General features: G+C 40.8%; 1 protein-coding gene across 4 annotated transcripts in view; it reads right to left on the reverse strand.

Moving 5' to 3' along the window:
• The window catches only part of KLHL29 (kelch like family member 29), a 387,930-nt gene that overhangs the window by 229,096 nt on the left and 144,861 nt on the right, over window positions 1-13,973 (reverse strand). For all 4 annotated transcript variants that reach the window (XM_038131380.1, XM_038131381.1, XM_038131378.1 and 1 more), the window contains one exon: window positions 11,439-11,744. In XM_038131380.1, coding sequence (XP_037987308.1) covers window positions 11,439-11,699 — 261 coding nt within the window. In that variant the 5' untranslated portion in view covers window positions 11,700-11,744. The remainder of the gene's footprint in view (window positions 1-11,438; window positions 11,745-13,973) is intronic.

A 13,973-nucleotide genomic window follows, 5' to 3' on the forward strand; every position in this document is an offset into this window, starting at 1 on the left:
TGTTTTACACGACAGCCACCTAGCACAACCTGAGGAATAACACAGTCCACAGGGAACTGAAGAGGAACACAAAGTAAAGTGGTCAGTTGGGGTCTGTCTGGGTGAATTTAGAGGTGTCTTGCTCTACTATTTGACTTCTGGTTATTTTAGAAGGAAATGTCACCCCACTTGGTGCACTGAATCCAAGACCACCCCCCAGTCTCTAAAGAGCACTGACTGCAGACTTGGACTGCCCTGTCTCTTTGCAAAGCAACCACTGGAAACTTAAAGGAAAATTCTGGAATTATTTACCTAACACGAAAATGGAAATGAGCGCTAAGAGAATTGGGATTGTTCAGCCTGGGGAAGAAAAGACTTTGGTGTTACTTAATTGCAGCCTTCTGGTACTTGAAGAGAGCTGACAAGAAAGCTGGAGGGAGACTATTTTACAAGAGCATGGAGTGATAGGACAAAGGGGAATGCCTTCAAATGTAAAGAGAGTAGGTTTAGATTAGGGATTAGGAAGAAATTCTTTACTGCAAGGTTGGTGAGTCACTGGATCAGGTTGCCCAGGGAAGTTGTGGCTGCCCCATCCCTGGAAATGTTCAAGATCGGGTTGGATAGAGCTCAGAGCAACCTCTTCTACTGGGTGGTATTCCTGCCCATGGCAGGGGGTTGGAACTAAAGGTCCCTTCCCACCCAAACCATTCCACGATTCTATGAAATGGATATATTGTAAAATTTGTAACAGCTGTACAAATCACAGCTGAGATGACATGTAAGACAATTTGAAATATCATTATCCTGCAGTGCTCCTGAGCTAAACACAGCAGTACAATATTTCTAAGTAGGCTGAGAAAACAAGGTGAATGGCAGCTTTGTAAGCTGCAAACAATGCATGTGTGATCCATATCTTCAAAACCTGTACACATCTGTGTCTTAATCAAAGCAGTGCATCTGAGATAATTATTCATGTGTATGACGACCCTAAAAGTCATCAATTCTACACATCAGACACTTTGGTCACAGGAAAACTATCAGTAGGATTATTGTGAGCAGTAGAAAATATGTTTATGAAATGGAGTTTAAAACTTCATAAGCAAGAATGGAATTAATACACTCAAATTTTCCTCTATAATCCAGCTTGAAGAACCTTGCAAAGATAAATGTTAGACCTTTAAAAGCAGGGATGATAAAGATAATTAATGGAAGCTTAGAAAGATAATAATGTCTCAAATCCATGTGGGGTATAACTATTGCTTAGCTTTTGAGGAAAAGGAAGATAAATTATTCAGTCTTACTCCATCCCAGCATGAAGCAAAAATTCTAAAGGAAACAAGCTGTTCAAAAGCAAAACTGTGATGACTATGCCAAGATAGGAGTTAGGCTCAGAAGACCTAAAATAAATCCAAAGTTCTGGTATTTACTGGACGATGAGGATTCTGGGTATTGTTTTAAAGCAAACCATCAAAACCTCTGCCTTGGGAAATATACTGAAGAGCTGATTCAATTCTAGGATTTCGTCAGGATATTATAGAATGCTTTTGGTTGGAAGGAACCTCTGCAGATCATTTGGCTGTCTCCTGCTCAAAACAAAGCACATTTTGATGTTGGGTCAGAGTATTCCTGGTCATGTGCAGCTGAGTTTGCAGTGCTTCCTATGGAGATTCTTCAGCTGTATTGGGACCTTCCTCAGTTTTGGACCCTGCACCTGTACTAATGTGCAACAAACAGGAGGAGTTAGTAGTTGGTAGCAAGGGGGAGACCAGTCTCTTCTCCCACATAACAAGCAACAGGACAAGAGGAAACTTGCACCACGGGAGTTTCAGACTGGATGCTGAGAAACATTTCTTTACTGGAAAGATTTATCAAACATAGAGAACAGGCTGCCCAGGAAAGTGGTTGAATCACCACCCCCAAAGGTATTAGACATGTATATGTGGCACCTGGGGACATGGCTGAGTGGTGGCTTGCCAGTGCTGGGCTAATGGTTGGATTCAATGATCTTAAAGATCTTTCCCAAGCTAAATATTCCTGTGATTTTATAAACAGCAAGAAGCACTGTTTCACTGAGAGGATGACAGAGCACCAGCACAGGTGGCCCACAGAGGACTGGAGTCTCCTTCCTTGGAGATACTCAAGGTTCTCTGAACATAACCCTGGGCAGCTGGGTCAAGGTGAACCTGCTTGAGCAAGGGGGCCAGACCAGACAATCTGCAGAGGCCCCTTCCAACCTCAATGATTCTTGTGTTTCACTTGCCAGCTGACAAATGTTCCACTTGATGTATTACTGCAGTGGTTTTGAAAGCATGGGCTTTGTATAACCCTTTGGAATTAAAGGATAACTTTAATTATATATAATATTATAATATAAGCAGTATATAATCTTGAACATTCAAATGACACAGCCAAGAAAGCTGCTTCTTCTGGGCGTGTTTGTGCAAAAACTTAGTCACGGTAAATTTTATTCACATACTTCCCAGTGCTTTGTTTCAGGATTACTATAAAAGACCTGGGATCATAAACAGTAAGAAATGATGCTATGATATGAAGAATTTATTACTAGTTATTATTCATTATTTATATGGTGGGTGCATATAGTTTTACACACAAACACCAGTTCACAGACAGCATTTATTTCTCTGCAGAACTTCTACAAGCTTTGTTTTCCAAAGTGAACCAGTTTGGTCATGCTAAATTGTAGTGGGTAACAACCACATATGTTTCATCTTGACAGGAGCAGAGAACAACCAAAACCAGCAGAGGCAGACGAATTTTTGGGAGAATTTGGAACAGTCAGTTCCTCCAAACCAAAGCAAACGTGCATTTTGTTTCCTGAAAAGTGTCCACTTCATCCAAGAACAGAGTGTTACAGCAGCTAACCATCACTTGTATGTTCGGTAATGCCTCAAATTCCAAGAGAAACCCCAACAAAATAACTTGGTTATCCTTTTACACATGCTTCTTTTAAAAAAAAAAAGTGAGATTATACATCATCAGAGCTGCTTCTACAGAGTGAAACTAGAGTCAGGAAAAAGTGTGAGGAATTCCTTCCATGGTCTCCCTTACAGTGCTCTCACAGGCATTGACAACCAAGCTCTGTTTTGCCCACTCCCAAGGAAGTGAGTCCGTGTATTTCCATTCCTGCAGGAGATGTCTGCACCTCGTGGCACTGTGGGGACGGAGGGAGCACCGCTGCTGTAACAGGACTCCTGGCACTGCCGCCCTCCCTCGCAGCAGCCCAGCCTGCCCACACCTCATGCCACAGAGTCACAAGATCCCCACGCTCCTCTTCAAGGTCTGGGCATTTTTTCAAGAGGATTTTCAGGATTGTAGACAGGGCAGTGGCGATGTTTTAACGTCTGCAGTGTCAGCCCTGGCTGATGAGAGCTTCCTGCTATGCCCAGAGCACTCCAGCCTGTGTCCAGTGTTTGAAGGTGCAGCACTCCCCGTTCAAAGAGCCAGAGTGCAGAGTTTAATGTCCTGTTTATCACTCCCAGGGATAAATTTATTTTTGTGTCTGTCAGCTTCACAGACAAGTGCTGCATCAAGGAGGAACTCAAGACCCATGGAAATCATAGGGAGAAGCGAAGCTTTTCTCCCTTCTACTTCTTTCTTTCCTTTTATTCATTTGGTTCATTTGTTTTTCAAGCTGAGGAAACTGATGTCATCAAGAAAATATTACATTTGTCATACATATAATGTGTTTTCCTTCTGCTGTGCCTTAAAACTGCATTTTAAAAAATTACCATTGTTTTCTTGTTATAATAAAAATTATGGTATGCAGACATCCCACCCAAACAGTAGAACAGCCCTCAAACTGTTTACATCAGGCTCCTTTATACCTCAATCAAGCCATCCCTTCCCTCAATGATTTCTCTGACATTACCCTCTTCATGCAATGCCAAAATCAGAAATTACCTTGCTGAGAAAGTATCAGCTTTCTTGAAAATAATTTCCAGGCCCTACCTATTAAGCACTGACAGCAAAATAATAGGAAACCACCAAGTGATTCCCTGTAAAATTCTTTTCATGGTCGTGTTTGATGCTGACAATAGCATTACATTCCTAAATTACAGCAACCAACCTCAGGATTATATGCACCTATGACTCAGAGAACCTGCCCTCCTTTAGAAGTGCTGCTCCTTGGAAATAAACCCTCTAGTAACCCACACCAAATCACAGGCAAGGCAGTTCCCAGGCCTTTTATCTTGACAGGAGGCTGGGACAAATTTTATAATGAAACACCCCTGACTCCTGAATGACTGAAGTATATATTTTGCTTTATTTTGAATGGATAATCTGCAACTAATACATGTGAAAATGATGTAATGCTGAGAAAGAAAGAAGAAAATAAAAATAACTCTAAATAATTTCAAAGAATCAAGCACTTAAATCCTGGCCAACACAAATTTTATTAAGGTATAAAGACTGATATTTATTCCCTTTGGAAGTTAAGAGATTTTTTCTTTAAAGTGCCAAAGCCCAGAAATACTCCTTTTTCTTTATCCAAAGCTGTCATGTTTATGACCTTGTAAGTATTTGGCGATGTCAATTAGTGCTTCAAAAATGCTGCCTTTCATCTTCAAATGGAACTGGGCCTAGAAACTGGCCAGACCTCTTAGCTCTTTCAACAGATGATAAACATACTACAAGTAAAAAAATCCAAGCAGCTTTTTATGACTTTACAGATTAATGAGCATGCCAGGGCTTTCCAACCTATTTTGGTCCAATAAAGTATCTGCAAAAGTTGACAAATTAAACCCACATTTTGTATGTTCCAATTTCTACACTACTAAAAAATATGTACAAATGCATCTGAGAAAAAATACTGAAACGAGATGGTAGGAGGAAGTGGCAGATCATCAGCACAGTCTAAGCCCTAGGGCCACAGATCACTAGGAACAGCCTTTGAGAGAGGAGACTGGAAAACACTTGAGACAACTCACCTTCCTTCACAGGGAAGAATCTGTTCCTCTGCTTCAATACCTGCATCACATCAGCCTTGGAACCCATCACCAATCTCCCTTTGCTCTCTTTTGCCCTGGTGGTGTGAATATGGCCCAGGAGTTGTAACTTTTCTGTAGCAGCATAATGTGATTACTTCAGCAGAAGTCATTGCTCAGATCAATTCACAGACATTTTTTGTCAATTTGTATTTAGAAAAAAGAAAAATGTGTCCTGAGAGTCAATGGCCAAAACTATCTGTTTCCAGCTCTCATTCCTTGTTCAAGCTGTTGATTCCTCAAATGAAACTCCTAAAGTAACTCTCTAATTTGAGGATACAAATATGATACTTCAATGTTTTGGGTTTTTTTGGTGCACCCTGCTGGTTTCAGCCTAGCCGAGCTGGTGGGATGGCACATCATGGCCAACACAATTCACTCTGTCTCTCTCTTTCCTTGCTTGCAGACTACTCACAAAAGCCTCAGTCTGGCAGCTGCAATCCAGTTAAATTGTGTGTCAGCCCAAAATGTAAATTTTACAAGCTTAGTGAATTTTCAAGCCTAAAGAACCAGAAGAATGTGATTTGGGTGCCAGGGAAAACCTGTCCTTTTGTTCTGTTACAAACCATCAATGTTATGTACTCTGGGCATTGCTCTGATTTCCTAAGCATTCATGTCATAGTCTGCCATAATCAGAGCTTCATGTGCATCAGAAGTCTCTGCTTAGGTGGGAACAGACTTGCATCTCATTTACCAATGAAACTAGACATGACTCTATTTTAGAAATGCGTCCAGAGGTAAAAATGTGTTTCTGGAAAACAAAAAAATCACTGTTACAATGTGACATCCAGCAATTGAAGCCTTGTGTACAATCACCGTAATTTGCCAAAAGAATCTGAGGATCTTTAAAACAGCTTTTGCCACTGGACTGCACTTGGGCTGGACTGCTATGTCATGTCCACACTGAAGAATCAGCAGGCTGCTGTCTGAAATGGTGACAAAAATATGCCAGCTCTCAGTACAAACCCTAGGGGAGAGGAAGAACAGCTTTCACAGAGAAGCTGGAAGAGCAAATCCCATATATTTCATCACTGCATATTTTGACTGTTTTCTAGCAACTGTTGTATTCCAATATTTATAATCTCTCTCTTTATGCAAGCATCTTATGTTTTATAATAAAAAGAGTACATAAATTTCAGTTACCGTAGCAGAGCAAATTGTTGCATGTAATTAGTCATGTACAACATAAGGCATAACTTGAAAAACAATTCGTGTTTATTCTTCCTCTGCTTAATCAATATTTTAAATATTTGTGGAAGCTGCACACCAACTTCGCAAATCACCACCTCCTAAGCGAGAGAAAGAGAACAGTCAACACAAATCCTGCAACCGACTGCAACTCATCAGCATCTGACAGGCTGCTGCTCAGGGAGCTACATTTTCTTGGCCCATGAAGGAAAGAAGAATGTAACATTTTACTTCTGTGCTGTTTCCTTTTATTCCCTCTTACAGCGCATTCCTCAGCCCCACTGACTTGTTTTTCCTTTACCATGAGAGTTTTCTTCCCTCCCCACTTTTTTTAATGCTACTTAATTGCACTGATGCACAAAGCTAGCGGTGGCTACTCCTTCGCCTGCAATCCTTGCCTGACTTTCCAGAGAGGTTAACAAATGTTTGATCATCACTGTCTTCCCTCCCACAGCATAACCCGTGGCTAACCACAGTGGGATAAACTCTGGTAGCAAAAACACACAAGTCTTAAATGCTAAAGGAGTACTGTGAGAACAGGAGGCCACAATCACGCCTCAGTTACACTATTTAAAGACTTAAAACTGCACAGCTATCCCTGAGCTCAGATAGAGAAAATTTTATCAAAACTGAAGACTGGTGTTTTTGTAAAATTTGTCATAGGTTTAACCTTGAGAATAACAAATCATTAAGTGTTGGGGGGCTGAAGAATCAATCTATGTTCCAAGCAAAGGCTTTTTAAAATTAAGGTTGAAAAAAAAATTAGATCTCGCCTGGTGGTGCACAGATTCTGTTGATGTATCAATCTTTTCAGGCATTTAAAAATAATATAGAGATGATAAAAGTAAATGTTCTATAACCAAAAAATCTCTTGGTAATAAAATTTCAAATTACAGCCCATGACAACACTTCTAAATTGAAGCTGTGATACAGGAGCTTTGATGGAGAAAATTGTACAAGTAACTCGCAAAGTAATTCGGAAAAGCAACAAAGAATGAAGGTGCTGCTGAGATGAACAGAAAACATAGCTGGAATGCTGTGCAGCATCCTTAAACGAATTTCAGACTGTTTTGTTGCCAATATCTTAAGCAGTGCTGTAGTCTTATAAGGATTTCTTGGATAGTTTTCATCGACCAATAAATAACCTCACTACAGAAAAAAAACCCCAAACCTCACCATGTACAGAACCAGCCCTGAACTCAATCATCATACATGGCTGAGCTCAGAGTCTGACGGATTGATCCAAACACAGAGTTTATTGGCAAGATTCCCACTTTCCTATAGACTACTGGTACGGGGGTTGAGGAAATATCTCCAGCAGAGGACTCATCCCTCCAAACTGTGCTGCCTCTGGATGCTAGTCTGTGGCCCAACCCTTTGGGTACAGAATCAGGGTAGAAAAACCAAATTGAGTAAAAGAGTTGAAACTGTGCTCATAGTGGCACAGAATGAGCAGAAAACCCAAAAATCACTACCTCTGAGTGCCTCACTCTCCCTGTCAATATACTGCATCAAACTATTTCTTAGAAGTTGATGAGGTTTAAATAGTTTTTCTGATATTTTCTGGCAGCCTCCAATGAAACGGGTTATAGCAGTGCAAAGTCTCATTTTGTTCAGCAAAAAAGCTTGGGAAAAGACAGCTTTTCTGTTTAAATAACTCAGACCAAACATCCATAACCACTTAAAGGTGGCAGATCCACTAAGTGTGATTTGTACCAAAGCATCTGTGGTAAGAAGGTTACAGGTACGCTTTGAGAATAAATTTCAAAGGTCTGCAAAGTATAATTACTTCTAAAGTTCTCCTACACATTAATAATTAGTAATAAAAACCTTCTAAAGTCCTCCACAGAAAATAAAAAGCTCTTCCAGAAGCATGAAAACATAGACCAAACCCAACCCCCTCACAGCTAGTCTTACATTTCCTAAGCTTCCCCCAACGATGGTTGCATTTTTTTCTCTCCTTTCCAACGCTTTTTCTATTCATATCACGTAAGTCTGGCAAAGTCTTTAATCTTACATACATTTACATAATTTTAAAGACCATGGTTCAGCCAGATTAGGTAGACTAGTGGTCCTTAAAACAATTTATCTATAAATTCCCTGAACAATTCCATCATGCAGTAAGTCATACAGTCCGGTTACATGTCAGAGAGAAAAGAAGTATTTTCCCCCATTTTGAACTTGTCACTTTAGGATTCAGTTAACCTTGAACTGAAGGATGGGAATATGACCAATATCTGCCAATACAGCTACCCAGAAGACAGATCCTGTCAAACAGACTTCACTTCAGTCTTTGACAATACTATGGCTGTTTGATAATTCGTAACTGAGGACGATGCCATGTATATGTATTTTTAATAACTACTGATTTAGCACTTTGGCAAAAAAGTCTGGAGCAATTATTGGCTATACAGACATGGAAACAGAGGAAGGGAGCAGTTTTATCCCCATGCATGGGAATGGTGAGCCTGATGCTGAAAGGATGCATATGGTTTGGGCATCTAAGTTTTAGCACCCATATTTTCAAAGGCAAATGAAGAACATAACGGATGCAAAAGATGCAGAGTTATTTGGAGGCTACTAAAATAGCAATATATAGCTATACCAATAGCAGGAAACTAGAGGAACCAAGGAGTAAAGGACTGAGGACAGACTAGATGATTTACAAAAAAAACAAAGGAAACTTTTAACTGGGAGGATAACAGAACCCAATTTGAAGGGCTATAGACGGTTGCTCTGTGGTTCGAGATTGCCAAACCAGCTCTGGAAGATATGCTGAAGTCAAAACTGGTACCTGAATGGGAGAAAGAGTCCCTTCTGACCTCAGCCTGGGGCAGCACTGGGGGCTGTACTTATCTCCTTGGTCAAAAAGACAGAGAGAACCAGGTTATCAATCTTTTTGCTTCATGACACCTTATCCACTGTTCACCTCTTGTGTGGGGCACACCCTTGCCACTGAGTTTAATGACCTGCCATAATGCTGGGGGAGGTTCAGCCTGCAGAAGGGCAGCTCAGCAATCAAATATCTCACTCCCAAAACAGAACTAACAAATCCAGCTGTTAGATGTCTCCTATCCCCCACAACCTGGTATCCCAATAAACATGTTGACACAAATGGTTGCAAAAGGTAGGCAGGCTGTGATATCTCCACAGCTCAAGACAACTTAGCACATGCTTGGTTTATTTTAAAAGTATTGTTATATTTTTAATTTTTATATTTTTTATTTTTAAAAGAAACCAAGAAACCATGTTGCTTTTCTAACTTGTGATCTCTTCAATATATGGATGCAATTTTTGTGCCTAGCCATTAGCTGCATTCTACCAGGGACAAGCCTTGGCTGGTTACACTGCTGACCACAAGTGTAAGTCTTCTGTGTGTGAGGGAGAGAGACACAGGGAGGCAGGGTGAACAGGAGTGTTCATGAACATCTGATGTTTTTTGTGACACCATTTCCCATTATTAGTTAGAAGCTTGCTAGGCACCATAACCTTACATCTCTGTTTACCTTACCTACCTACCTACCTACCTGGCACCTCTTCATAGTTTTTTCCTCTTTAACACATGCAAGTTTGAATTTTTAGTTAGAGCTCCTTAGTTGATTCACAGCAGAAGAAGCTGGGGCAAAAAACTCTATGCATTTTTACACACTTATTTTATGGGAGATTACACAGCTGATTAACAGTTCTCAGAATAAAAAGTGTCTCCAGTTACCTCCATTCTTGTCTATTTATTGCTTTTGATCTATTCATGCCAAAACATTCTTACTAATGAAAGTCATCAGAAAATTGTCTAATAAGGTAATTTAGAAGACAGTTCACATCTAGCGTATGATCAAAAGGCACTTAACTTGCTGTTCCTGCCTCCTCTCCCCCAGTAAACACATGGTTTACTAGCACTGATAAGCTTCAAAATGGTTTTGAACATCTGGGAAAAGGGCTGATCAGCTCCAGACAATTGTTGGACTCTAAGCAGACCCAGAAACAAAGGTCATGATAAATGAAACCACTGCTTTAGCTCCAAAATTGCTTCAATCATCTCCAGACAAAGCATGATTGAAATGCATCTATCACTGGATAGCATCTGGAGAACACTAAAAATGTTTTGATCAGAATCTGAGTAGCTTCTTCCAAATGATAATAATTTTAAGATGCCATGGCAAATTTTTACAACTATACTTTAGGCTAATGTTTCCTTCTGTACCACTGACCTTGTTTTTCTACAGTGTGAAAAAAATCAATATAAAAATGGTACTGCAGCAAAATTTCAGCTTGCTCTTGGCTTACTTTAAATAACTTCATTGTCTCCTTTCCCTCTGTCTGCATCTGCTGCATTTGGCACTTTCAGTTATTAAAATGAAACCAAGTTGAAAGAAAATGTTAAATATCATAACAAGAAACCCAGCAGCGCTTCTGTCTCACTTTGCCAGCACTGTGGTCACCTTTACCATTTGCCAGGTTGTTCTGTTCCCAGCTGTTCTACCTGAATCTGCATGCAAAAAGAAACCCCAACTTTCTCCTAGAAAATCAAGTGTACTTTGCAGTTCTATAAGAGTTTGTTGGTTTTTTTTTTAAAAGGAAAACTCACCCTCTTCCCTCCAACAATATATTGGAACAAAAAAGCCCAGTAGTTTACTAGTGACTTCTATTCTTTGGTGCTTAACATTTTCTCACTCCTTAGTGTGCATTTTTGCACAAACGAGAGAGCCTGGTTATAGCAGTTCCACAGATTCACTCCAACCTGCATTAAGAACGAGGCTTTGAGAACCTTACAGGAAACTATCAACTAAAGAGAAAAAACACCATTCAGCCAAAACTATGACCTTTAGTCACTTTCCACTCCCTCTGGATGAGGATCACATCCAGCTGCTGTCAACCACAGCTCTGCCTTGGTCAATAGACGAGCAGCATTACCAAAAGAAAAATGGGAGCAGTGAGTTCCCGGGAAAGCCACAGAAAGCCCAAACGTAGGCAGTGGTAAAAGCAAGGAAACATTTGCTCTGCCTGGGCCTCTCAGAAGCATGGAGACACTCAGTCTTGGAGCAAGAAAGACCAACACTGGTGTATGTACAACACAGAAAAGAATTAAGAAGACACAGACTGCCCATATAAATTCATTTTCCTACTCTTGGCTATCCCATGGACACAAGCCTTACAAAGGGACAGATGAAGCTCCATCTCTAACATCCCTACAATTTATCAACCCAGTTTAAAAAAAAAATTAAAAAGAAAAGAAAAAAAAAAGAAAAATAAAATCTGAATTCTTACTTTGGTACTGGAAGCTGGGGAGGAGTTGGCCACCAGGCTGGTGATGACCTCGCTGTTGCCGGTGGTGCAGGCGGCGGTGGCCGGGGTGGGGAGGCGCGAGGGGACGATGGGCAGGGGCAGCAGCCCGGGCCGGGAGCTGCTGGTGGTGCTGGCGGCGCTGCTGCAGTTGGTGCTGCCCACATGGTTCCCGTTGGAGCTCCAGTCCCGGCGCTCCCAGCCGGCACGGTAATCTCTTTCAAACCGGCTGTGGTGCCGTGACATCTCGGTGGAGGGCAGCTGCGTCTCAGGGGGAACTCGAGAGCCTGCCTGGAAGATTAACGACACAGAGGAGTCAGGGAAGAGAGCCCAGCACAGGGACCGTGCTCTGTAACCACCAGGCAAGGCCCTGTCATGCCTTCTCTGCCTTAGGAGAGCACTGTTTCTCCTCTTTTCCCAGCTGAACACCAAGAGGAAGAGAGCAGTGTCATAGAGAATATTAATCTAGAACACAAATGAGAGAGTTCAGACAAGTACAAGGACACAGTGGAGAGTCCCATAGACCTGAAGAAATGCCATCTGCCCAAACTCTTCATCAAAATAACAAGCAAAAGCACACAAATCATGAAAAGCCAAGTTAGAAGAAAGTCATAATTCAATGTTCTGACAACAGGAAAACATTCCCAACAGCTCCATCTTTCCGTTTTCCCGGTAGCCTTCAGATCTTTTCTGTAGCCTCTTTTCTGTGCCTGACACATGACCAAATATAGATGCTAAAGACCAAAGAAAAAAAATCTACCTGCTAAATCTATCCATTACTTCTCTATTTTCAAAAAGTCAAATACTGCTTCACACAGCCCCCTTTTTGCTAGACCTCTGCTCTGGAAGCTCCTACAGGAATATTTCACTCTGAGACACCTCCGCACAGTGAGGATGCTCTACAGGATGCAGGCCAACATGTTCTGTCTCCTCCCATGCTTCTGGCTAGACTTAAAACACTTAATACACATAGGTGATCTATGACCAAGTTGTTCTGTGATCACTCTGTCCTTTATCCCCTTCAGTCTTTGTTATCTACAGATTGTATCTGCCAGGTGAGGGATGTGTAAACACAACGTTGTGGGTCAAGACTCCCAGCATCTAATCTTAGTTCTGATAATTATATGTTACATAGCCTAGAGCAGTTACTGAAGTCTTCCTGCCAAGGTCTCCTAATGTGCAGAATGGTGCCAATAATGCTATTTTCCCAGCAGAGTTCTGAGTAAGTGAAAGTTTAGAGCATTTGCAATAGAAGAAACAGTGTGAATAAATTCTAAATGTATTTACTTCCATAAATAAATAAGGAGTATATAGGTCACTGCAGCCCCTGATTTATTTTATTTGCATCACACGATCCACTAAGTTGTTTGTAATAATGACATTAGGTCAGTGGAAGCAATGTTGTTTCACAAATTCTTAGATACAAAAATGGATGGCAAGAATATCTGTTTATAAGGATTGTGGAGGGAGCCGGAACTAAATTCGCCCAGAAACTTAAAGGTAAGAAACTTCTTAAGAGAGATAAAAACTTCAGAAGTGTTATAAAACAGTGTGCCTATTGCCAATATTAGTTATTCACTTGGTAGAAATTAAAAAGGCAAATAAAACCAATCATTATGCCTAAAGGATGAAAGATTTACCTGGTTCACTAGAGAGCTGAAAGTAGCTGAGAGCTGGTTCACTAGATGAGACAAAGAATACTCTTCCTCAGTTAAAAATTCAATAATATAAATGTATTATTACCAAACCAGATCTCCCAATAAGCTCCATTTCTGATGGCTACATTGTCCCTCTCCAAGAATGAGCACCTCCAGCAAGAACTTACACTGGAGACCACACCAAAGTGTTGTTGGTATTGACCACAAAATTAACATTCCACTTAACCCAACTCTTTTCTTCTCCAGTAGAATGTGATGCAACGTTTGACTTGATGATTTGAGGGCTGATGGTTCTGGTATTTACTTAGATTCCTCTGTCTTTCATTTTTGTGGCCATCTGATACTTTCATTAAGAAAGCTAATTCCGTAATTTCCAGAGTGAGCTCAGCTGTAAAATGACTACAGGAAAACCCAGAAACACCAGTGCTGTGAAAGCTGCTGTAGTGAAAACAGAACCTTTTCTTTCAGTAGAGATGAAGAAAGCAAACTTTTTCTCTAGTGAATACTATCTCAGAATAAATTCAGTACCTAAACACAGCGTCTTTAAAGGTTAGAAATTCCACAGGTATAACCTTGCTTTCATTTGCTTTATAACCATTTTGCTAAGTCAGGCAAAAAAGGAGCCTGCAAACTGTAAGCTGCAATTTCAAAATATCCTTTATTACTCCTTGCCTTTGAAAGAGTTTCTTTTTAATCCCAACAGCCTCCACTGTGGCATGAAGCTATCTTTTGTGACTGTTTGGATGGTGGCTGTCAACTGAATGCCCTTTCCCTCTTGAGCCCGAGGATCTCCATTAGCTGTATTAGTGTACTCCTTGACAAGGCAACCAGGGAGAACCAAATCACATCTCCCCCCCCACCC

This window comes from Motacilla alba, chromosome 3 (genome assembly GCF_015832195.1).
Source record: "Motacilla alba alba isolate MOTALB_02 chromosome 3, Motacilla_alba_V1.0_pri, whole genome shotgun sequence".
In the NCBI taxonomy this organism is placed as follows: domain Eukaryota; kingdom Metazoa; phylum Chordata; class Aves; order Passeriformes; family Motacillidae; genus Motacilla; species Motacilla alba.